Raw genomic sequence first — 26,844 nt, 5'->3', positions numbered from 1 at the left:
AAATGTTCCAAACCTTTAATCATTCCAGTTGCCCTTTTCTGGACTTTTTCCAATGCTATAATATCCTTTTTGAGGTGTGGTGACCAGAATTGCACACAGTATTCCAAATGAGACCACACCATCGATTTATACGGGGGCATTATGATACTGGCTGATTTGTTTTCAATTCCCTTCCTAATAATTTCCAGCATGGCGCTGGCCTTTTTTATTGCAATCTTGACATTTTCAGTGAGTTATCTACCATGACCCCAAGACCTCTCTCTTGGTCAGTCTCTGCCAGTTCACACCCCATCAACTTGTATTTGTAGCTGGGATTCTTGGACCCAATGTGCATTACTTTGCACTTGGCCACATTGAACTTCATCTGCCACATTGACGCCCACTCACCCAGCCTCAACAGATCCCTTTGGAGTGCCTCACAATCCTCTCTGGTTCTCACCACCCAGAACAATTTAGTGTCATTTGCAAACTTGGCCACTTCACTGCTCACTCCCACCTCCAAATCATTTATGAACAAGTTAAAGAGCATGGGACCCAGTACTGAGCCCTGTGGCACCCCACTGCTTACCGTCCTCCACTGCGAAGACAGATCTGTCTTGTCTGTTCATGGGTCCAGTCTCCAGATTTAAGTATCTTATATTTGACCAACATAGGTATTAGAATATAGATTATGATATGATGATTAAATACATATGACAGGAATCACAACTTTTAAGTACAGCTACTCCCCCCCCCCCCCAATCCAGTTCAGTGTGAAGTTTTTATGGCTTCAGTGAAAGCAGGGACTATAGATCATGGTAATAGATTAATAAAAGAATCATGAAAAAGGCCTCTGAAGTGTACGTATGTGTTGTGTAGAAAGGTGTCTGCAAATGGCTGAAACAAGGATAATGGCAATAATGTGAGTGCAACCTGGAAAAAAGTGTCTTCCTGTCCACATGGCATCCAAAGACAGGAAAATTGTAGCACAGCTATATCAGGGAAAACACTGATGCAGCCTTTTTATGAAATGCACTTAAGAAATAAAGGAAATTACAGTTTAAAAAGAATATCAGTTGTTCTGACTCCTCAATTGTTTGATACCCTTCTTAATCAGTGTATGCTAAATTGTCTCAATCTATATGCAACCCATAAGAAAACTATTCAGGGACAGAAGCTACAGGTGAAATGACCCTGCTTTTCTTTGTTTCAATCCTAACTTCCTTTGACAAAAAGAACTTGAACAGGATCCTACTTATTCTTTTAGCTAGAATGCTTCTATGGGGAGAGTTTTTCTGAGCCCAACCTAGATGTGTCAATAACATTGTATAGAAAGTGAGAAAAATGATCTCTTGTTTGCAAAGGAAGGTTTCTGACTCCCTTCCACTAAGTGTTCTTATTGCTGTAACAAGAAAACATGTTCAATACCATCAAAAGCAATTGAGAGGTACAGAATTATCAATCAAGATTTTTCTTCATTATCTATTAAATACCAATAATCCAGTAGAGTCACCAGTGTTCTCTTATTATGGTGTCCAACCTGGATATTATTTATGTAGATGTGATAATTCTTTTTTAAAATGTTTGTTTTATTTAAGGTATACACATTTTAAGTAGCAATTTCCTTCTCACTTTTCCCACCCATATAAATAGATAAAAAGCATCTGGAAGACCAGCAAAAATAATTGGCTTGTTGCAGAGTCAGTTCTTATGAGAATCCTGGGTTAATTATACTCAGTTCGGTTTTGGCATTTGATACAAGTTTCTTCTTCAAAATTGATTGATTGTCCCTCTTCATTTATTAGCCTTCATTATAACCTTCCATGCCTGGATGGCATGAAAACTAAAAGAATTTACAGTAAAATTATAACAATTATACCTTCACTTCTAAAATACAGACTGCAGTCTTTTCTTCTTGCTTGTGATCCAGTTCAGTACATATTTGTTTGTGCATGTAATTCCATGTAATGATTAAATTAAATTGTGATTTTATATTATTTACCTTTTTTTACATTGGTCACTGTCAGTTCAGACCAAGAGGAACATGAACGTGTTGTAACAAAATGGCACATGGAACAATTTTCAAAACTCTCCTTCCAAGACAGTCAGTATTCCCAGTCACTGTAGGAGAGATATATGTAGTAAAGTTGTTGAAAGGTTCACATCATAGCAAGTGGCCATATTATGAGGCTAGCAGGTGTTCTACTCGAGGCTGAGGTCAAATTACTAGAGCTGGAGCCGACAGTACTGTACCATTAAAGATGTTCCAGCAAAGGCTGATGGCCTTAATTACTCCTTCAAGGAGGTGGAGATGTAAGCCCCTACTATCAGGAGCAGGTGGACAGTTCTTAAAGGTTCTATGCCTGATTATGGAGGTGAGTATGAGGTTAGAGTAGTTCAGGGCTTTGTGAAGCTTGAGGGGTCAGTAGAGAGATTTTGGGATATATGATTCAGAGTTCAAGTCAGAAGGAAGGGCTGTGTCCCAGGGTGAAATGTTAGCTCAGTCTCCAGGGGTTTCTTTGGCACTTCAGAGGGTTTTCCTGGAACCAACTGCATTCTTCTGCAGTTGTATCACATTTCCTTCCTCATTTGAGTCTATGGCCTCTCTGCCTGGTGAGGAGAAATGCCTACTCTGGTCCATATCAGCACAGTTACATTGTAGGTGACTGGAGGTGCATATTTACAAAGTCCAGCTGTCACTGACCTTGAAGTCAGTAAACTCAATCAAGGAAAGATGAAATGTCACTCTGACAGCTGTGACCTGGATAGCCCTGGCAATCCCCATCTGATCAGATCTCGGAAGGTAAACAGGGTCAACTCTGACAAGTACTTGGATAGGAGACCTCCTTGGAATACTAGATCCTGGAGGCAGAGGCAGGTTTTCTTCAGCCACCTCTTTGAATATCCTCCATGCCCCCCCCCGGAGGGGTCAGCCACCAGAGATCTCCATGCACACACACACACATGCACTCACATGTGCATGCGCATACACATGCACATAAAATACCCCCAAAAAGTTACTCATAACTCATCAGGCTGTCAAAGGAATCATCTACCAGAGCCAGTTTGGTGCAGTAGTTAAGTGTGCAGACTTTAATCTGGGACAATCAGGTTTGATTCCTCACTCCTCCATATGCATCTGCTGAGTGATCTTGGGTCAGTCACAGTTGTCTTAGAGCTGTTCTCTCAAGAGCAGTTCTCAAAAGAGCTCTCTCAGTCCCACCTACTTCACAGGATGTCTGTTGTGGGGAGGGGAAGGAGATTGTAAACTGCTCTGAGACTCCCAAGTGAATGGTGAGGTATAAATCCAATCTCCTTCTCCTCCTCCTTCAGAAGTGCAAAGTATGAGTGTTTTCATTTTCAGGAGAAAACTGAGGAATGCTGCATACTATATTGGATTGGACATAAAGATTCCAGTCCACTAATTATGAAACTTTTCTGTAATGCAAGGAGCCCTCTACAGGTACAAGGATCCTTGCTTTGATGGAATAAGTGAGTTCTGCCAGTTAAATTCCTCAATTTCATGGAAAGTAGTAATCCTTTTCTCCAGATGCCAAACTTCTTCTCTAAGAGTCTTATCAACTTACACTTTTGACAAGTATAGTCCGTCTTGTCCTCAGGGAGCAAGGCGAACATCACACACTCTCCACAGGTGACTAGAAATGGTCTGTGAGTTTTCATCAACACCTCCCACGTGGATTCTTGCATCTAGAAATGCTTTGGTGTGTTGATGTACCCTCACCAGAAGTTCTATTCCACCTCCTTCCCCCACATCAGCTGACTCAATTCTGAAATGTGATGTCTTTTGTACTTCCTTCTCAGCCATCCAGTACTATGATGCCATGCAGCTAAGAATATTTCCATGTTTTTCCTAGGTTTTTTTCTGTGAACTTGTCTTATTTGACTTAATTTTTGCATGACCTGTCATTTTTCCCTCATTGCTATCTCCAAACCATTATTATTTTCTGTTCCTCTCTATGTCCTCTGCTTACAGGGTTAGCTCATCCCCCCCATAACCATCTTCTCCATTATATCTGTATAATGTGAAAATCTGTAAACTCTTCTCTATTGTCACAATGAGGATGAACATATGAAGCTGCCTTATACTGAATCAGACCCTTGGTCCATCAAAGTCAGTATTGTCTTCTCAGACTGGCAGCGGCTCTCCAGGGTCTCAAGCTGAGGTTTTTCACACCATTTTGCCTGGACCCTTTTTTGGAGATGCCGGGGATTGAACCTGGGACCTTCTGCTTACCAAGCAGATGCTCTACCACTGAGCCACCGTCCCTCCCCTGATGAGGATGATGCAAATTAAAAATTTAAAAAAACCCAAAGTAATGCAGAGCTTTGTTATTTAAACTGTTGCATGATAATGTAAAACTTACTGAGGTTTTTTTTAAATGTGGAAGCACTACACTAGAGTGACAAATGGTACAGAGGAAGATGTAAAAGATTCTAAAAACTATAACATGCTTTGCAGAGACTGAAAATCTCAGGAACAGAATCCTTCTCCATGTAGATCCTGCTGTTCTTTACATACTAGTGGCATACAAAAGCCCTATGGATGAATGAAGCATTAGATTGTAAGTAATAAGGTTGTGCCTGACTTACTTTAGCATTTGCAGCAGATGTTACAAATGTCATAAACATGAACCTCTGGGATCAGACTGGGGAGGGGACATTAAGACAACAGATTTAGGCCCTTTTGCTTTACATGCTAGTATGGTCTGACAATATATAACAGTTGTCTGGCTCAGGAAAGTTAATATCCTTCACTCTTTCCCAGGATATAATCTGAAACATGAAAATTTGTGTAGCTGGCATTCTGAAGGTTTATTTTGTGTTATATTGTTTAACTTACTAGAGAACTGTCAAACCTAGTTAGGAATCAGAGATGACAGAACATTTATTCTAATTAACTGTTTCAATTCAATTAAAACTAAATCCTCCAAAACATCACACATCCAGTGTGGAGCTCTGAAACGCTCCATTCTTGTGGAGTCCTTCCTGTTTCTCTTACTCAGAAATAGAATCTTAGACATTCTAAAATTGGAGAAGCATAACACTGTGGCCCAGTCAAAGTAGCTTTCTGATTCAATATATTTTGTTCCATTGTAAAATATCTGATAGTTGCTTTTTATTATGTGTTCTTTACTAAGTGTAACTATCTTGAACATATTTACTGAATAATTATTAATAACATGAATATGACAGAAAAAAGAATTGCTATAAAAATCGCAGTAGCCCTTGAACTCTTTTGAATCTAGTGATGTTAGGCTTCTTGCCTTATTGTATACTGGCACATCTGGTGCCAATGGGATAACAATGAGGGGATGAGTTCTGGTGCACTTATGCCACTTCTGTTAAAAAACAGTTTTTGCAGAATGCTTGTGTGTCCATTGTGTCACTTTCAGTTTTTACCAGAAGTGATGTAAGTATTTGGTTGTTGTAGATTTTCTGGGCTGTGTGGTCGTGGTCTTGGCATTGTGAGACCTGACGCTTTGCCAGCAACTGTGACTGGCATCCTCAGAGGTGTAACCCAGAAAACTGGAGTTCTCTCTGGGTCAAATTGAGAAGAAGTTAATAGGCAGGTAATTTATATCTGCTCAGGCAGGTTGGGGCATTCTAGTTCTTCTCAATTTGACCCAGAGAGAACTCCAATTTTCTGGGTTATACCTCTGAGGATGCCAGTCACAGTTGCTGGCAAAACATCAGGTCTCACAATGGCAAGACGGCCACACAGCCCAGAATATCTACAACAACCAATGGACTCTGGCCATTAAAGCCTTCGACAACATAGTGATGTAAGTATGCTGCTGCATCAGGCATTTTCCTCCATTTCCTTTTGGTGGTTGGTAGCTGTGGCTTGGCAATCCTATTTGAATCAATGGCTCTGGGAGTTAAGAACTTTTAAAGTGGTATTGATTACTTTTTTAAATCAAGTTTTTCCTGGTTATAAACTTAGGAAAAACTATTAACATACTAGGGAGGATTATTAAAGATGTTATTTAGTGTGATTAAACAAAAGCAAGCTTGTTTGTTGTTCGTCACTGCTTGTATAATTTATAAAAATATATAACTGTCTCTCTCTGTGTGTAAATATATATAAACTGTGCATATAATTTTAAGTAACATAGCTCTTTCTTAAAGAAGAAATCTAACAAGATTCTGTGTAGGCAGCAAAGGATGTTCAGCAAATGAATATATTAAATTTCTGCCATCTTTATGTACATATAAGAGCAAACTAATTTTAATCTTCAGGATTGTCATATCTATTGGTGTAAAACACTGTATGACTGTCTTAAATTCAGACTTACTATGGTTTCTTTTCTTTTTTGGGGAAGAGGAACTTGTTTAATTTTTGAATATGTGAGACAACCTCAATGTTAATTTGTGTGGGCAAGGGGCCAAGGGGGGTCAGCTTTTTACACTGCTCTGTGAGTTAATTTTCAGATTTAAAAAATTAAGAGTGCACTGTATATGTTGAATAAATAAAATAAATACTATGTAAACCAGGCACTGCCCCACAGATTTATTGTGGCACAAGCTTGCTGACTAGGACCTGTTTCCTCAGATGTTTTAAATATATCGTAGCTTAGATAGACAAATAAATATTGGTGTGTATGAGTGAATGGAGGAGAAATTATCAACAGTGCAGTTAAAATGTAAGTTACGGTCTGTGTAATTTTCTGTGCAACCTCTGAAATATACAAAGATATGCGATTCCATGCACAAGTCAATAGAACAACCTTATTATTTAGTGGCTGTATTGAAAATGCTTTTACTGCATTTGCTGACAATATGTACAGAAATCATGCAGCATAAGCTCAGCTGATCTGCATGCAGAAATATAGAGTTTTAGACAAATGTTAGAGTGTCCCCTGGTGTGATGATGTCACTGCCAAGTCATTCCAGAAGTGACAAAAGAAATGTCATTCCAGAACTGACATCATCATACTGTGGACACAAATTGAGTGACAGGGGGCGATAAAAACTAGGGGTGGGAGGTGACCCACCCTCTGAACAAAGCTGGCAACCCTATAGAACAGTTTCAAGAAACTTGTTTATGACCCCTACATCCTGAGTCTAATAGGCCTGACTGATGTTAACTACAAGAAAAGATTTCAGTCTTGCTGCTTTATCCTTGGGGCTGCTCCAAGAGTAGATACAGAGGGCAACAGTGCCAGGAAGGTGCCGTCATCTACCTCCTGCCCCTAGAACTATTAAACATCACTATGATTTTTCAAGTATCAATATACTGGCTCTACAAACTTTCAAAGCATCTGAAAATAATTCTAGATAATTTTTCAAGTGGCAGAAAGCTGTGGCTTTTCTTCTTTAGTAAATGAGAATTATAACTAATACACACAGTTCTTAACAGTAATTATAACTGAATTAACTTTAGCTTATACTGAGTTGAAAATCCAGTGCTGCTATATCAAAAGAGCAAAAGCTTTCCACAACATGCATTCAGTTCCCACAAGCAATGAAAAAGAGAGGTCAAAGTTAAAGAAGAAAGGCTTTCTTTATTGTGTTTGTTTAGGTTTGCTTATGGGGGATTTAATTAATGATGAAAGGTCTCAAATAGGGCAGACAGGCCATTCATTTTGTACTCTCTGGCAACCTTATTTAATTTAATATGCTGTGAAGTTGTGTTGTACTTCACCAAATGCCTTGAAATTGCAGAAATTAATTTATCTTTGGGGACATGAATGACGGAAGCAAGGAAGAGCAAAATTATTTAAGATTAGAGATGTGGAAATCACCTTCTGGAGCAAAGACACAAAATAAAAGAAATTATTTTGAGACTTGATGTTACTGCGGGATTTCTGTTCAGTTTCTGGGCGAAATGAGTGATTATGACATTACATTTTCCCCAAAAAGTATTATTACAATAAGAGTTCCTCTGCAAAGTAAAGAAATATCAGGAAATCTTGTTCTTAGCTGGTTTTATATATGACCTTGATTTCTTTTCTAAGATCCATTGAAAATGACACAAAGTGTTTGGTTTGGAACAGTCACCATCTCTAATTTTTGCTGGGTATGACTTTACTCCAGCAGTAAATTCTTTATTCAGTATAAATAGCACAGTGTTTCCTGCAAAGAAATTACATGTAACATCCATAATATTACACTTATAAACCAATATTCCAAGGCTCCTGTCATTAGGTGTCATATCTCTTTGCGTGCATATATCAGATTTGACGTTTGATATCATAGAGCACACTTACAAATCATTGCTATAAGATTTCTTTTTGCTGGATTGATAGATAATCAGACTGATACCAACAAGCCACTCTATACTCTAATAAGCACTTAGGGTGGGACAACACATTACATATAATACTGCTATCCTTCTAACAGACTTTTTTAAAAAAAACATACAAAATGCAGCCAGTGGGATTGCAATTTCAAGGAAAGTGAGAATTGTGGGTGGGTGGTAGCAATGCTAACCATCTTTTAGCATTTTCTTACTGAAAATCTCTCTAGAAAAAATGCACGGGTACCCATGACCTTTTCCTAGCAGGTAAGAAGTTGGGTGTCACCTATTGTATTTTAGATATGGGAATGAAATACATAATAATGAAGAAAAAAGCTGTTCTCAAGGTGCACAGCGCTGAAGTATGAACACAGCACTTTCTATGTAATTTCATGCCTTTAAATAATTGGTATTGTTTCTCCTGTGTCAATTTCCAGCTACTGCTAGGCTCTGGGCAATGTACAACATTAAAAAAATACATATATTTATATCAATAAAATCGGCTATATTAAAAAAGATTACAAACCCCGATGGCATCTTTAAAGTGCTATTATTAAGTCATCACATCACATCATGGGTGGGGAAATCCTCCCCAGTAGTGGAGAGAGAAGAAGGTGCCAGCATGGCAACTGTCGCTGTCCTTATGTAAAGGCTTGGCAGAACATCTCTGCTTTACAGGGCCTATGGAACTGTAGAAGATCCCGCAAGGCCCTGATGTCTTCCAGCCGAGTGTTCCACCAAGTCAGGGCCAGGACTGAAAAAGTCCTGACCCTCGTTGAGGACAGCCAGACCTCTTTTGGGCCAGAGATCACTAGCAGATTTCGACCAGTGGAGCATAATGCCTTTCCAGGGGCATAAAGAACATAAGAAAATAAGAGAAGCCATGTTAGATCAGGCCAATGGCCCATCCAGTCCAACACTTTGTGTCACACAGTGGCCAAAAAAAAATTACACACACACACACACACACTGTGGCTAATAGCCACTGATGGACCTCTGCTCCATATTTTTATCTAACCCCCTCTTGAAGCTGGCTATGCTTGTACCGCCACCACCTCTTGTGGCACTGAATTCTACATGTTAATCACCCTTTGGGTGAAGAAGTACTTCCTTTTATCCGTTCTAACCCGACTTCTCAGCAATTTCATTGAATGCCCACGAGTTCTTGTATTGTGAGAAGGGGAGAAAAGTACTTCTTTCTCTACTTTCTCCATCCCATGCATTATCTTGTAAGCCTCTATCATGTCACCCCGCAGTCAACGTTTCTCCAAGCTAAAGAGCCCCAAGCGTTTCAACCTTTCTTCATAGGGAAAGTGTTCCAGCGCTTTAATCATTCTAGTTGCCCTTTTCTGGACTTTCTCTGATGCTATAATATCCTTTTTGAGGTGCGGCGACCAGAACTGCACACAGTACTCCAAATGAGACCGCACCATCGATTTATACAGGGGCATGATGATACTGGCTGATTTGTTTTCAATTCCCTTCCTAATAATTCCCATCATGGCGTTGGCCTTTTTTATTGCAAACGCACACTGTCTCGACATTTTCAGTGAGTTATCTACCATGACCTCAAGATCTCTCTCTTGGTCAGTCTCTGCCAGTTCACACCCCATCAACTTGTATTTGTAGCTGGGATTCTTGGCCCCAATGTGCATTACTTTGCACTTGGCCACGTTGACGCCCACTAACCCAGCCTCAACAGATCCCTTTGGAGTGCCTCACAATCCTCCCTGGTTCTCACCACCCTGAACAATTTAGCGTCATCCGTAAACTTGGCCACTTCACTGCTCACTCCCAACTCTAAATCATTTATGAACAAGATAAAGAGCATGGGACCCAGTACCGAGCCCTGTGGCACCCCACTGCTTACCGTCCTCCACTGCGAAGACTGCCCATTTATACTCACTCTCTGCTTCCTATTACTCAGCCAGTTTTTGATCCACAAGAGGACCTGTCCTTTTACTCCATGACTCTCGAGCTTTCTAAGGAGCCTTTGATGAGGAATCCCATAGATATATCGGTCCCAGACTGCTCAAAAAGGTCAAAAGTCGGCAGTCTGTGCTCCAACTCCAACCCTGCTCCCCCCAACCTCAGAACCTCAGTCTTTGAAGAGTTCAGCTTCAACCTGCCCTTCCTTAGCCAGCCCACCACAGCCTCCAAACTCTCAGCCAGAGATGATGAAACTGTAGCCAACCAGTCGTCCAACAGCAAATATAGTTGCGTGTCATCTGCATATTGATGACATCCCAGCCCAAAGCTGTAAGTATGTATGTATCAATTATGGCTGAATTTTAACCCATCCTTCACCTATTGATCCCTCCCTCCTTTTCAGTTCCATTCTTCCAGATGCTTTTTCCTAGTCCAAGTCCCAGATCCATGGTTCTATTATAAATATGGATAAATATGGATTTGGAATCCTTGCTGGAAGAAAGCAACTGAGGTAGGAATATCCACAGACCATTTTGATAAACTAGTTTGTAAAGTTCTTCTTCCATAGGTGTTATTATATGTTCTTATTGATATTTAAACTTCACTTCTTAAAATATTTCTAGTGGAATGAATTCTGTGTTGCAGATCTTTAAACAACATAACAAGGGTTCTGATTTTTTAAAAAGTCTGTTATCTTAATCCCTGGAATTTTAGAACACTTAAAAATTAATTCTGTAATTTGTATTCAAGCCATAGGACACAGGACGTGTATAGATCCCTATAAGGCTCAATAAAGCTGTGTCCTGTTTGTGCACATGAACCTAACAGAGCGGTACACAGGATGGTACAGACAATAGGATGTCTGTAGGCATCTGCCTTAGCTTAGAGATGTGAAGACCTGGTGGGAAAAAAACCTGGGGGAAACCAGAAAAAGAAACACCTTTTCCCTCCCTTTTAATGTTTCTGAATCTAGAACAATACTTGAACTTCATGAGAAGAGCATGCAGGGCTCTCAGTAATTTTCAGCTGTTGCATACCTTATGTTGTCTTTTTGAGCTGATGTGGTTGGCTTTTTCATCTTTCCCTCAAACTGCTGTAACACATGTACCCACAGATTGGTTAAAAAGTAGTTTATTGTCCTACATTGCAGGAGGGAGGGAAAAAGTCAGAAGGAGGTGGGGACAGAAACTGCACCAAAACCTCAGAGGAATTTTTTTTGAGAACTTAGCTCTCTTGAATTAGACAGCAAAAATTAATGTACATGTACTAAGATATGAAAGGGTGCATCAGCTTACAGTTTTCTCTCAAGTATTGAGTATATTTGCAATTAAACTTGTACAAAACTAGGGCACTCTTAACTTTTAATTTCCAGATAGATAGACACAGGGCTTTTTTTGTAGGAAAAAAAGGTGGTGGAGCTCATCCAGGGATTGTTATGCAGCTGCACTTACCATTCAGTGGACAAGATGGAAAGGAGGAGGTGGAACTGTCAAAAAGGTTCAGGAGCTGTGCTCCTGTGAGCTCCCACTGAATCCAAGGCCTGGATGGATGGATGGATGGGTGGGTGGATGGATGGATAGATAGATAGATAGATAGATAGATAGATAGATAGATAGATAGATAGATAGATAGATAGATAGATAGATAGATAGATGTGTGTGTGTGTGTGAGAGAGAGAGGGATGCCAAATATTGCAGTTTTATATGCTAAGTTATAAATGATGCATTTTATGTTGTTGAAACAGTAGTATAAGGTTTGACAACACAGTAAGTATTGCATACATTTCATTTCCCCCGAAAATTTTCTGGTTTTTTTTCCTGAAAACAAACAACAATGAAAAAGGTCCCCCGTCCCATGACTTCAAGGTTTCTAGAAATTGTTGATCTCTACCTTGGCTACACTGATTATTTTCCATCCCTTGGTTGATTTGTTTGAACTCTGTAGCTCATTTAATTTGGGTAAAGAGATATGGGAGGCTTGCACAGATCTCCTGCTTCTCCTAATCTCCCATTTCTAAATTCTACTGTGGTATAGTGGTTGGAGTGTTGGACTTACATTGGGAAGCCGTGCATTCAGATCTCCATAACTGACTTTGAATAGCTCTTGCTCCCCTTTGGCTGAGGAGTAGGTACTAGAGAGGATTCTTGGCAGTCACTCTTTCTCGGACCTCAGAAACTTGTGTGAAGATAAAATGGAAGAGGAGAGAACTATGTACAGTGCCCTTAACTCCTTGGAAGGAGAATGGTATTTAATGTAATTAATTACAGTTGCAACTGGCTTGATGCATATCCATGACCCCAAGGCAGTGGACACCCAGGGCTCTGCTGAACCCTATGTGGATGGCCCAAGTGCTTTACTGAACAGTAAAATTTCATATGTTAGACTGAAAAAATATTTCATTAATACATATAATAAATTGATCTCAGATCAGGGATGTGTTGTGACAATGTGCAGAGATTGCAACATAATTGCTTTTTTATTCAGTTATAGGTGCCCAGCGCAGGAGAAGCCCCAGTGCACTTGCCACTGAAGTATTTGAGTCACATTTGGGAAGTCACATTTTACAGGTAAAAACAATGGCTTTACAAAGCAAAAGAAAAAAAGAAAAAGTTCAACATAGTAATAAGCAGATAAGAGATTCTTTACAGTTATTTGGATACTGTGTTTTATTATCACATCTTGTATGATGACATTTTTTACGAATCCATTTCTTTTCTTTTTAGAAAGCCATGGTTGAAAGAATGTTAATGAGAGAGGGAGGGCAAGTATTGTTTGTGCTGAAATAATGTAGTGCTCACACAATGTAGTTGTATTGCACTGTACAGTAGCTGTTGGCTCCCCAAATGACTGTGCCTGTTTGTATAAATGCCTATTTTGTGAACAATTTTTGTATTTTGGTGTGGGGTTTTTTGTCTTGCTCACATGTAGGTTTTAATTCCCCCCTCCTACTTAAATTCTCAATCACCGTTTTCTCTTTTGATAGTTTTAATTGTTACTTTTCCTCCAGAAAATAGCATGTCTTCCAGAATTTAGATGCACTAGATACTCAGTGTGGTGTTACCCCAGATTTCATGACACTGTACAGTAGTTGCTAGCAAATGTCAAAGCATCCTGCATGTGCTTCTGTTTTGTTATGACACAGGATTCAAGATTTATATTAAAATAATATCAAAATGGTTGTATCTTATCAGCTTTTAGACAATGTGCAATAGGAGTTTTTGAAAGTCTACCCTCATGTGATGGTATAGTTTTATAGTTCAGTTACCTTTATTGGTATTAAACATGTGATGGTATATATTAATGCACTGAAAACAATCTTAATGTGTGCTTACTTAATCTGTTCATTTTTCATTTATTTAACATTATTTGAATTTTTAAACATTCTATTTAAAATAGATTTCTATCTTTCCTTGTAAATTCCATTATGAACTGTGGGAAGCCATTGGACTCCAAACTTTAAAAAGTAGCTAAATATTTAGTGTCAGAGAATTTTATATTCTGCCTTATAACTACCATTAATGTAATTCTGAATACCTAGGCAGATGTGGTTTTCCATAAGGTGGTGTATTTATCAAAGTATGCCAGCTGATCTTTTCCAAAAGTATAATGAGAAAGTTTTAAAGTGATGTATAAATGTAGAGTGTTAATGTTAACCATTAAAAAGGCTGAATGAACTCATAATTGGATACAAGTTGCTAATGAGAAGACATTTTCAATTTCCTCTAACATGCTATACAATCAGTTGTTTGAAATAAAGAAAGCATCAGAAAAAATGTCACAATTGTAAACCCTGCAAGACACGTCCCTTTGTACACTATAAAGAACAATCCTGTAGTATGTTAAAGACCAAGAAATATATTGTGGCATAAACATTTTTACTCCATAGTCTTAAGTAGGGATGAACAGAAACCAGGAAAATGGTGGTTCATGAGAAACCACGAACCACAGTTTGCAAACCTTCGCAAACTTTTTGGTTTACTGAACTGCTCCATGGTTCATTAGGTTCATGAATGTGTATGCAAAAGATGCTTCTGAGCATCCTCTCCAATATCCAGGGAACTCCCCCCTTCAGTGCTGCTGTGAGCAAGCTCCCCTTTTCTTCTTCTCCCCCCCTGCAAAAGCATCTTGCTAGGTTGCTGGATACCCCATTCTTTCACTGCTCACACCTCCTGGCCTTCCTCTACCACCATGACCCCAATAACCATTGTCAAATCCACCATACCCTCTTTTCCTTATTGAGAGTTTCCTTCTCCTGCATCAGATCTTGCCTTCCTGGGGCTCTAGGGTCTGGACTGAGTATCCAAAAGATGCTCCTGAGAACCCTCTCCAATATTCAAGGGTCTGCTTTTCAGTGCCCCCCCTTTGCTGCCACCATGAGCAAGCCCCCATTCTGCCTTCTCCTCCCTGCAAAAGCACCTTCCCAGGATGCTGGAGACCTGTTATTTTACTGCTTGCACCTCCTGCCTTCCTCCACCACCTCCAAGGGTTGGCTGGCCAGCACGATTCCAGCAACCATCATCATACCCCCTTTTCCTTGTTGACAGCTTCTTTCCTCTGCATCAACTTTCCTCCCCCCCTCCCTCTCTGTGGAAGCCATGATAGCTCTCATAAGTGAATTCAGATGTGCCTGTAGTCTCAAAAAAGGTTGTAGCATTAGTCATCTGTTTTGAAACAGTAGCAGGAGTAGAGTTGCCAACCTCGAGATGCAGCCTGGAGATCTCCAGGACTTACAACTGATCTCCAGTCTACAGAGAACAATTTACTTGGAGGAATTGGCTGCTTTGTAAGGTGTTCTCTATGGCATTTATACCCTGCTGAGATCCCTTGCCTTCCCAAACGCCACCCTCCTCAGGCATCCCCAAACCTCCAGAAAATTCTCAAGTTGAAGCTGGCAACCCTAAGCAGGAGTGAAGTAGAAATCTGGCAAATTCCATTCCTTGCCCTGTTTGATTATCACACTCTAGAGAGGGACAACTTTAGAGTACAGATTATTCTGTACAGATTATTCAGGTATTCTCCCTAACTGTATGTCTAACCAAAAACATTATGTATAAAATTCACAATTATTCCAGAATAACTTTTCAGATCTTGGAGGTGGACTGGTAGTTAGTAAGTAGTTAGTTTAGAGACATTTTCGACAATTTCCTTTTTCTCCACATCTTTATCTTACCCCACCAGTAAGTGCTTGAATACGACTGCAAAGTATTTTAAAATATTAAAAATGTGCTTATGCAGAGGGAAATATTAAAGTTTTGTTTTCATTTGCTATAAAATAGGATAGAGCACGGATGTCAAATCTATTGCCGTGGGCCAGAAGCAGCCTGCCCAAGCCTTTAATCCAGGGGTATCAAAATCATCTTATGAGGGCTGGATCTTACATAAATGAAACCTTGTCAAGCAGGGTCATGTGCATCGTAAAATGTAATGCCAGATAGCAGCGATATAAGCTTTATAAAGGGCACAGACTAACACAATTAAATATTTTTAACAAAATAAAACATGCTTAAAAGATTTAGCACCCCTGCAAAATGTTTATTAACAGTTTTTGATAACTGATGCCACTTGCTCTGAATTACTGCATCAAAATCTGAAGACAATGTCTATGCTATAGCAATCTTGAGTATGCTGTTCAGGTGTTGTTTCAGGTAGGTGTTTGTAAGTTGCAAATCTACTTTTGGTTAATTGACATTCATTACAGAAATCTCAGGGTCAATGCTTTGAGCCTAAGATCCAGGGGAAAACATAAAACGGTTGGACATTGCGAACTTTTGTATGCAAGTTGTTTCATGTGCTGATCAGCCAATGAAAAAAATAGAGGCTTTGCTCTGTAGCTCTTGTGCAACTGAGCAAGCCGGGCAGAGCAAACTGTGATAAAGAAGGAAGCAAGAGAGAGAGAGAGAGAGAGAAGGAAGGTGATGACAGTGCATATGGGCCTGATAGGAGCCCTCCTGAGGCCTGATCCAGCCCTTGGGCCACATGTTTGACACCCCTGCTTTAATCAGACCTGGTGATTGGGCTCTCTTCTCTTCCCACACTCCTGCCTATCCTTGCTGTTCTGAGCTTGAGCTGCCTCTATGCAGAGAAGGCAGGGCTGCCTCTGAGAGCAGGAAACAGAAGGCAAAGCTGCCAAATTTCCCAGTCACCACTCCTGGCCTTCATAGTCCTCTTCAGAGGTAGGGGATGAGGAGGTTCTTCTGCTGTGATCCTTATGCTTCTTTTTATTTAAAAAATTGTTTTGTAAAATCCCACTATTCTCTCACATTTCCAATTTAGGCAGGCACATGTTAAGGGGGGGGGGAGTTTTGGATCAGCCACAGTTAAAATATAGAGTTTTGCAAACTCAAGGAACTCCAGTTTTGCAGAGACATTAGTTTTAACATCCCACTCCTAATGTGGAGCTCCAATGTGGAACAAGTGCTGAAGAGGACAACAAAAATTATGATCTCAAATCACCCTGTAAAAAAAAATAACAATCCTGAGACCCTTGAGAGCCATTGCCACTCTAAGTAGACCTGGCAGGGGGAGAAGCTTGTAATGTTCAGCCATTTCAAGTTTTTCCTTTGAGTCCTAGGCTAAATTTATATATTTAAGGGCAGTGGGGAAAGTTTGAGACCAATTACAGTTAAAATTTAGAGTTCAACAAACCCAAGGAACTCCAGTTTTGCAGAGAAATTAACACACACACCCTCCTAATGTGTGGCGCCGTGGCACAGAGTGGTAAAGCAGCAGTACTGCAATACTGTGGTCTGAATTCTCTGCTCATGACCTGAGTTCGATTCCGGCGGAAGTTGGATTCAGGTAGCTGGCCCAAGGTTGACTCATCCTTCCATCCTTCTGAGGTCGGTAAAGTGAGTACCCAGTTGCTGGGGGGAAAGTGTAAAAGACTGGGGAAGGCAATGGCAAACCACCCTGTAAAAACTCTGCCGTGAAAACGTTGCAAAAGCAACGTCACCCCAGAGTCGGAAACGACTGGTGCTTGCACAGGGGACCTTTCCTTTCCTTTTCCTCCTAATGTGGGGCTGTAATGAAATAACTGCTATGATATTTTTAATTGTGTTTGTGTCCTTTATAAAGTTTCTATCTCTGCTATCAGGCATTGCATTGTGTGACACACATGGCCTGCCCATTTATGTCAGATCTGCCCCTCATAACAAATGAGTTTGACATCCCTGGGACAGAGTCTGACTTTGTACATGAAAGGTGCCTCAGTTGTTTGTTTTGCTAAAGAGCAATCAACTTTAATTAATTAAGACCAGGGAAAATCCATTCTTTTGTTTTGTTCATATATATATATATATATATATATATATATATATATATATATATATATATATATATATATATATATATATATATATATATATAATGTTCCCTCTTAGCTGCAGAATCTTGTAAGCAAAACTTCTACTTTGTGAGCTGCTGGCAATAAAGTTGTGAGCTATTGCATAAATGAGTGTGCTCTGGGGTCATCCTTTCTCAGCTAAAACAAAAATGTGTGAGCTGGAGGCTAAAAATCTGCGAGCTAGCTCACAATAACTCATCTTAGAGGGAACACTAAGAGAGATTGATCACAGCAAACAAACACATGCAGAAATCCCAAAATGAGTGTTGAAGAACTTGTAATTGTGAGAGGGAAGAGAACTGGAGAGCAACCTTGAATAAAGTAGAAACCACAGAAGGATATTGGACTGGAACAGGAAGAATCCACTCATTTAGGAACAGTAACCCAATGAAGTGGAAGGCACTGGACTGAATTTGTTTCCCCTCCTGACCACCTTAATTAATGAGTCTACAGCTGTCCCTGCTCTCCTCAGAGGCAACTGTCCCTAGTACAAAGATTTACCCAGCAGCTGGCTTTTGCAAGTAGATACTTCCACCTGCCCATAGATACAGGATCTCAGATGTGTTGAGTGCTTTTTCAAAATTCAGACTTTATTTTCTCTGCATATTATTTCACACATGAACTGTTAGGTTCTTGGAGGTATGCAGATGCTTCCCATAGTGGCACTATTGATGAATGCGATGGTAACCAAATCTTCGATGATCAGCTTATGGTTTTGTAAACTGTTACATTGTTGTTTTATTATATTGTCTTGTTTTTAAGCTGAATTGTTGTTTTAAAATGTTGTTAGCCACCCTGAGCCTGTAAGAGGAGGGCGGGATACAAATCAGATTAAATAAATAAATAAATGCATGTGCAATCCTTGGTGGAGAGGGGATTTTACATGTGTAAGCATTGGGCCTGTGGCAGAGTTGATCAACCTCATATTTTGGGAGGATCGGAGTTCTCATAATACGCTAATTGAAGGCCATTCTTAGATTAATATGTAATTTATTCTTTCCATTTCATGCTGATATTTTTAAAATCTGTCATATTTGGAAATTAAAATATTCTCATTACAGTAATATTAAGAATTTACTGCCATCCATGTGATTAATCTACTCTAATAAAGCAGCACCTTGTATTTAAATCTAGATTCTCCATGCCAAATAGTTGCAAGACAATGAGCCTTTTCAAACTACATTTCTAAACTGGGTGGTATTCATTATTGGCCTATCGTCCAGTAAACCAGTACCGGGATGGGGGTTTCACACAGTGATCTTCCTTCTGGTGATGAGCTGTCTGTCTGTGAAGTGCACCACTTTTAAACTACGCCATTTTCTTTTCTCGCCCTTTCCCTCCACACACACCATCTCCCTCAGAGGTTCCTCTTTTAAAAAAAAAATGTTGTATTTCGTAGTGCTATGGTGCTGAACCCAAACCACAAATTGATCCAATAGCACCACCATTCTGATACCTGGCCTCCATGATCCTGTTTCAACACTATAGCTCTCCCAATAGAACGTTCCCCCCCCCCCAAAAAAGGAAGATTGTGCGTGGGGCAAAAAAGTGCACCAAAAAACCCATCACTATAGGAAGCACTGTGGGGCATTTACACAGCCCACCATAGCTATTCTGAAATGGAAGATCGGGTTGAAAATGGGATTTACATCAACAACACCTCAGACATGCTCTTCACCAATAGGAGAACTGGGAATGAATGAACAGGTAAATAAATTCTGTTATCAGCTGGTTACTAAAGTGAGTCTGTCTGAAATAACAGGAAAAAAAGCCAGTTACCATAGCAAAATACTTAGGCTGCCTGAAAAGGGTCAGCGTGAAAAGCCAAAGACCAAAAAGATAATCCCCAAAACCAAGTTTTAGGCCAAAGGCCGAGGAACATTATAAGAAAACAAACTTTACTATTTTGTGGAACTGCAAAATATAGTAGATTTTTTTTTCTGTTTTTGTGCATGCATGTGTCTGCACCTGGGAATCATGTTGACCTCTGGTGACTGGCGACTACTGGAGGATATTCAGAGATGTGGCTAAATTTACCCCTGCCCTCCTGATTTGGTATTGCAAGGAGGTCTCCCCCATCCAAATACTAACCAGAGTTGACCCTGGTTGGCTTCTGAGATCTGATGAGATCGGGCTTGCCTGGGCTATCCAGATCAGGGCAATATAGTAGAAATCTTCTAGGAATGGTTTCTGCTAAACTGTGACCTATTGATTAACTGTAATCTATGCCAGTAATCTTCCTGATTATCAAAATGTGTTTCTTGGTGTTCCAAGCATCTTTTTCTTCAAACCTTTTCAGTTTGTCAAACTTGTTCTACTAGACTTGTTTTATGCTATGTTCCCTCCCTCCCAGCGGTTGGAATTTCCTGGCTATATATAGGAAATATTCTCGATTTATTGTCCTTTCCCCCCAGTTATAGTCTTTAAAAACTGCTTCATTAACAGGATTATTTTATATGAATCTGGATTTAAATGTCAGTAAAGAGATAGGCAACCTTCATGGAACTTTCCTACTTTTTGCAGCTTCATAGCTACTAAGATAGTGATTGACCCATCTTTTTTTATATAATCAAGAATGACCACAAAATATTAGGATTAAATATAGGGAAATGTAAAAATTAGATAATATATTTGCATATGCAAATTAGCTTAATTGATCCTGCTTGCCTCTACAGGGATTTTTCATTACAAACTGGAGTGCTACATTGTTCAGCTCATATTGAGTAATTTAGTAACTAATGAGACCAGTTTGCACTAATTTGCATATGATAAATGAGCTTAATTGCAGTAAATAACTTGGAGGCATAATTACTTAATTTTCCTGTGTTGCACGGCTTTTAAGTTCACGTATGAACAACTTAGGATAATTCTGCATATTTAAATAAGTTGCTTTTCAGATTTCTTAAACTAAAAGGCATACCTTAGAATTCTATACTGTAAAACAATTGAGAGTAAAATTTACAGTACTGTGATTTAAAATATAAATATTATGAAGAGTTGGTTTGTTTATATGTTAAAGCATTATAACCATGCCAATAAGTACATACCTGGCAGAACTTCAGATGTCATTAATGCTTGTTCCGTTCATATGACTGTGGGGAAGAGAGTTGGTTTGAAACTATAAAATAAGCTGTGTAGATATTCACAATCTTATCAGTACCGTTTGATCAATTTATTGTGAAGCAGTCATAATAAACAGCACATGTTGTTGGGAGATGTCTCTCTGTTGTAGGAGAGGCAATCATGACACAACCAAGAATTGCATTGTATTAAGAAATATTCGCTGTGTAGGGAAATGTAGGCCAGTAATAGCAGATATTATGGGAACTATTGCTGCTGATATAAGGAAAGCCTAATTGAGATATATGTGATTGAATTTTTCTTGGATTCTTTTTTACTTTGTAAATAGAAGTCGTGGGAGCCAGTATGGGAAGAGAAGAGAATTTAACCCATTATGTTGTCCTGACATGAAACATACACCAAAGAACTACTATTTACCCTGTTGGCAAGGGTGCAGAGGAACCCATACATTGGTTGATGTTTTCCCCGAGTAAATAGCAGTTCTGCAGGCCTCTAGTCTTCAGGCTGAAACAGCAATGCAGGTAGAAGGCCCCTTCCCATGAGCTGCAGTTCTAGATGGAATAGGGCTCCATTTGTATTTACAAAGGGAAGACCAAAAAAAAAAAAAAAAAAACACTTGGGAGACCTAACTGTGAACTTCTTAGCATCACACTAGGGCTGATTCTGCACTCACTTTTCTCCGGGGTAGGCTTCCGTTTCTGGGCGGAGCAAACTGGCAATTTTGCACCAGTTGCTCCGCGCCGGCATTTTGCGTGGGGCAAACCCATGATTTGACCCGCCGCAGTGTAAACCTGAAAAAACAGGTTTACACTGCAGCAGGGCAAATAGTGGATTTGCCCCATGCAAAATGCCGGCGCGGAGCAACTGGTGCGAAATCGCCAGTTTGCTCCGCCCAGAAACGGAAGCCTTGCCCCCCCCCCGGAGAAAGGTGAGTGCAGAATCAGCCCTAGTTAGGCCCACTGTGTTTATACTGTTTGTTCACATTTAAGGTTAGAGTGGGTATTTTTTTAAGCCTACAGCACCAAGTATTCCCTAATGATCTCCTACCCAAGTTTAAACCAAGTCCAGTCATGCTTACATTCAGAGGTCAGATGTGACTGGGCATGTTTCCATTACAATACAGCTGTAAACACTATTTAATGTGTGGGTGTGTCATCATGCATTCTGAAATTTTGTCCTTCCCCTCCTCAGACCCCACCCTCAAAGTCTCAGTATTTTCCAACCCAGAGCTGGCAGCCCTAGGAAAATGTGGAAATGAGTATTACTGTTAAGTTTGAAAGCTGCAGTTTTGGAAAGCAGAGGAGCTTTCTTTTATGTTGCTTATAGGCAGCTACCCATTCGCAGAAAAATGGTTGTTTTGCTAAAGTTTAAGAAGCCTATAGGCTACAGTTCTTAAATTTAAGATGGACTCCTGAGCAGAATTATACCATTCCAAGTCTATTGAAATTATTGGAGATTTTTGGGGCAGAGCCTAGGTAAGCCAGGGATTGGGGATGAGGGAGAACTTGGAGTATAATGCCATGGGCTCCCCTCTCCAAAACAGCCTTTTTTCTCCAAATGAACAGATCTCTGTCATCTTAAGCAGTGGCTCCCAACCTTTTTGGCACCAGGGACCAGTTTCAAGGAAGACAGTTTTTCCACGGACCGGTGCTGGGGTTTTTGCCGTCCCAGGCTGCTCCCCTATGCCGCATCCCTGCCCCACATGGGGGTTTTTAAATGGAGAGGGGAATGAGGCTGCTTCTGCTGCCTCTCCATTAGGTGGCCAGGCAGCAGAAGGCCAATCTGCCTCCTCCTTCCATTTAAAGACCAATTAGCTGATTGGGTCCTGGGTGGTCGGAAGGGGCGGTGGGAGTGCTCTGCCTCACTCTGAGGCTTCCTCCCTGCCTCAGAGCAAGGTCGTGCTGCCTATTTCATCTGCCTTGGTCCTGGGCAGGTAGGGTCAGTATGGCACCTCTGCCTCGCTCCAGTTGTTAGCAGGCCATGAACCGGGAGTAGTCTGCAGCCTGGTTGTTGAGGACCTCTGAACTAAAGATCATTGGTAATTCTAGGAGATTTCCAGGCTCCACATGGAGGATGGCAACCCTAACTGGTCAGTGTGCTTTGAAGAGTGTATTTCTGCTGAGGTTTGCTTTACAAGGAGAGCCAGTTTGGTGTAGTAGTTAAGTGTATGGATTCTTATCTGGAAGAAGTGGATTTGATTCCCCACTCCTCCACTTGCACCTGCTGGAATGGTCTTGGGTTAGCCATAGCTATTGCAGAGGTTGTCCTTGAAAGGGCAGCTGCTGTGAGAGCCCTCTCAGCCCCACCTACCTCACAGGGTGTCTGTTGTGGGGGGAGAAGATAAAGGAGATTGTAAGCCGCTCTGAGTCTCTAATTCAGTATAAATCTGCAATTCTTCTCTTCTTCTACAAGAGCCCTTTTGAGGAATATTCTATGTGTTACCCTGCATTTCAGCACTAACTAACTTTTTTGGCAAACACAACTTACCTCAACAATTATAAAACATATATAGAAACCGTACATTCCAGCTTCTCTAGACTGGATCTAGTAAAGAACATTTCAAAGCACATCCCCCCCCCCCCTTGCTCTGGAGATGTAGCATCCTTGCAGTTGCTGTCCAGGATAGATATATTAAGCGGAGGCTGTAGAGGGTTTTTTTCTCTACAAAAGGAGCAAGTATCAAATTGTTTTGCAATTGAAGCTTGAAGCAACACACTTAAACCTGCATTTTATAGAGCAACTATGGTACATGTACTTTGGTTTAATAAAGAAATATTTGATCTGAGCAGGATACTGAATACCATAGTGTGTCATTTCATTCCTGAGAAAGTATTTGAAGAAAATGACATACCTCAGCACTGTTTGTTGACCATTTTGTTGTCACCTGCTGAGTGTTGTCATTTCCATAGCCAGTGGGCTGTATTGAATCAGACACAAGGAATAGGTCATTAACAGAAATGGGGGAATTTCTGGCTTGTAGAGGTTGAAGAGGGATTGTTTTATCCCTTGCTACATCAACACAACTGTGTTTAATGGAGACTGCATTCAGCTGTGATTTGAAACTCTAAGCTTTATTTTCAGCTGATGTAAAATGACTTTAAACATAGATAGCATAAAATAGTAGATTATTTCCTCAAAAGAAGAGTCCTGTATTTGATAAAGATCACAAAATCCAGGCCAGGATGATTAAAATACTTGAGAACTCAGTGCTCTGCTTTTTATACGATTAATTTTAAGTGGAATGAAAACGCTTAAAACCCTTGCAGATTTACAGTGAAATCCTTTGATTTCAGTGTGTGTGAATACACTGTTCAAAATGCCATTTGTTTGTATCCTATGGATATTAATGATCACACAAATGACAAATGCAACCAGTTCATTCATTTCTTTTAGAAATGTAGTTTTTAGATGACATTTGACAATAGTGTCCAGTTCCAGGTATTGTTTGAGTAATTTTATTTACTTAAAAAATGATGGAGCATATTTGTTTACTCGGTACATTATAGTATGTATTTTTATTTGCTTTGAGCTTTTGGAAGGCTGAATAATTTCTATATGTTGGCATGCCATTGTTTGTTTTAAAATTGATAACTTGTTTTCCAGCAGACATTCTCAAAGCAAAAATAAAACACAATAATATATGACACATTCAAATCTAATTAGGCTTTTGATTTCTTTTTCTTATACATTTTCTAATGAATGAGAGGTACATTCCAACATGATATTGCATTATGTGGGTTCCCCAATCTTGGTGTGGGCCATTTTTCTTTTATCCGCCATCATATGTTTTAAATTGTTTTTATGTATATTATATGTTTATACTTATGTATAATCTTGAACACGTGAGCCACCCTAAGCCTGCCTCGGTGGGGAGGGCGGGATATAAATTCAATTAAATAAATAAATAAAGCATTTGCACTTACTAATTAAAATACAAAACAAAACATGTGATGCTTCTCTAAAGTTTTCACCCATGTCTCTTAAAATTGTGTAGAAAGGAAGACAATGCTGAAATGGGATTTCAGGAAGATCCTGCATCCTATGTATTGACAATCACATCTGTATTTCTAAAAGTGCTTGAGGGGACTTAGGCGTATTTTTAGTCTTACTCAGATACCATGTTGAGCTCTACACAGCAGAAATAGCAATTGATGATGCAAACATCCAGAGCTTCATTGACTGCATTGCCAACTGACCTTCTCATTTGGTTACAGATATATTTCAAAAGATTGTTTAAAATGAATTATGAACAGGTACTACCAGCTGTGAAACATCTTCCCTCTAAAAATGTGAGCCTAATAATTATTTCAAAACTTGGGCTCATTTTATTGCATGTCTTGCTAAAATTTGTATTGTAGTGTGATTGTGGTTACACTATAGCTTCCTTGAGCTGGTATGGCACTGAGTAACTCAGTTGTTCAGCAAACTTAACAGTATGCAGTCCAGCTTCTGCAACAGAAGGAGCATTGTGAGTCTGGACAGGATGGAAACTTCCCACAGGCTGAGGACTGTACGAGAAGCCAAGGAACAGGAAGATCTAAAGCAAGGGGGCAAAGGAAGGGTATAAAATAGGTGATGCTCTGAGGAAACTGAAGTAAGGATAGGTGGAAAATGGAGATATGGTGGATAATGAATAAAGAAAGAGACTAATTAGGGAGCTGTCTAATTAGGACAAGGAAACTTTATTGTATATGAACTCAGGAAATGTGGGGGAAAGTAGAGGACTAGGTAAACGAGTCAAGAAAAAGTAAGATAAAGGAACAAAGAACAAAAAGATATTCCTGTCTTAATACACTTTAAACATATCGATAACTGTCTTTCAAGAAAATGTATGTAAGACATTTAAATCTGAACTGTTTAAATAATATTTAGCTTTAGAATAAAATGTATTTTATTATATTTTACTGTACTAGAGGGGAAGGGGGGGAAGAGTGTACACAGAATTTTCATCTAATTGAGCAAACATATTGCAGAGATTTTTCAGTCTTTTTCAAAATGAGATCAAGGATTTTTAAAATTAAGCAGTCAAGCAGTAGCAAATGTACACGATGAGACTCTCTATGATGAAAAGGTCTTAGGTGTTACCTCAGAATCAATAGGTAAAAACACGGCACCAAATTGGCAAATGCAACAATGTTTTAGATAATTTCACATTTGTTGTCTGACCACTTGAATACATATAGACATTAAAAACCTTGTCTAAGGTTCTTTTATTGTACCAGTATATCACATATATACCATATACAGTATATTTATACAATCTGCATGCAGAATAAGAAAGAAGAGTTAACTCAGCACCTTATCAGGATTTTTGTGACGGCTTTCTGAAGCTCAGTGAAACTTCAACAGAAATTGGGTGCCTTGGCCCTGAGTATATTTTTCTTAATGCCAGTTGTGGGCATATGCATATTAAAGAACAGATAGTGACCCACTGTTGGGATCTAGAAATCCTGAACATTAGAATTCTGTTTGCCATGGTGGTTTTGTCTCAGCTGTACTGCTTGAGTAAAGGCAGGTTGACAATCATAGCAGTGTTGCCATGCCTATACTTGAAGAAAGTGCAAGCATGTTTATTTTTCCAGCATGCAGATGATGTATGAGGATAGAGAATTGCTTTTCTACAGTAAGTAAACAGCAGACCCGCCTTTGTGTGGCTGTGGTTCCTTGCAATCTTGCTTGTTTAATGCACATGTTATACCAGCAGAGAGGAAGCAGAGGCCTGGTATGATACTACAGAGGACATTTGGCTGCCATTCTCCTCCTCCTGGAAGCTCTCATAATACAAAACATACAACCTACGTGTAGTCCAATCCTTCTAAATCCATTGAAGTCAATGGGTTTAAGAAGTGTGTATTTAACTATTGGTGCTTGAGTTTGGGGCAGTTTCTGTCAATCAGACAGAGCCTCCTAAGTCACTATCAAAGTGCTGCAGGCCTGTGGTTGGTCATCCACATTGCTAACACACTGCAACCACAGACCCACAGCTGGATTGGATTTTTTCCTAAGTCCTGTTGTGTGTGTGCAGAAGCAGACAAGGAAACTTGGCCGCGTTTTATGGGGGCACTGAAATGCACATCGGAGGAGGGCTGAAAAACAGAGAATGCTCTGGAAACAGAGTGGAATGATAATACTGCTCATGCATTTCCATGGCACGCTCAGGCCATCAGATGCCCAGAAACCCACCATATAAGTGTTTCACTGAGGTGAGGTAGTCACCGGAATTTGCAGGTGGCTATTTAATCTGTGTGGGAGT

The 26,844-nt window shown here is 39.8% G+C and overlaps 1 protein-coding gene across 11 annotated transcripts in view; it reads left to right on the top strand.

The window, feature by feature from the left end:
* The window catches only part of NPAS3 (neuronal PAS domain protein 3), a 1,210,843-nt gene that overhangs the window by 599,399 nt on the left and 584,600 nt on the right, over window positions 1-26,844 (top strand). For all 11 annotated transcript variants that reach the window (XM_060261386.1, XM_060261392.1, XM_060261391.1 and 8 more), the window contains one exon: window positions 12,653-12,735. In XM_060261386.1, coding sequence (XP_060117369.1) covers window positions 12,653-12,735 — 83 coding nt within the window. The remainder of the gene's footprint in view (window positions 1-12,652; window positions 12,736-26,844) is intronic.

Source organism: Heteronotia binoei, chromosome 21 (genome assembly GCF_032191835.1).
Source record: "Heteronotia binoei isolate CCM8104 ecotype False Entrance Well chromosome 21, APGP_CSIRO_Hbin_v1, whole genome shotgun sequence".
Classification (NCBI taxonomy): Eukaryota; Metazoa; Chordata; class Lepidosauria; order Squamata; family Gekkonidae; genus Heteronotia; species Heteronotia binoei.
This window is presented reverse-complemented; position numbering and strand designations above follow the sequence as displayed.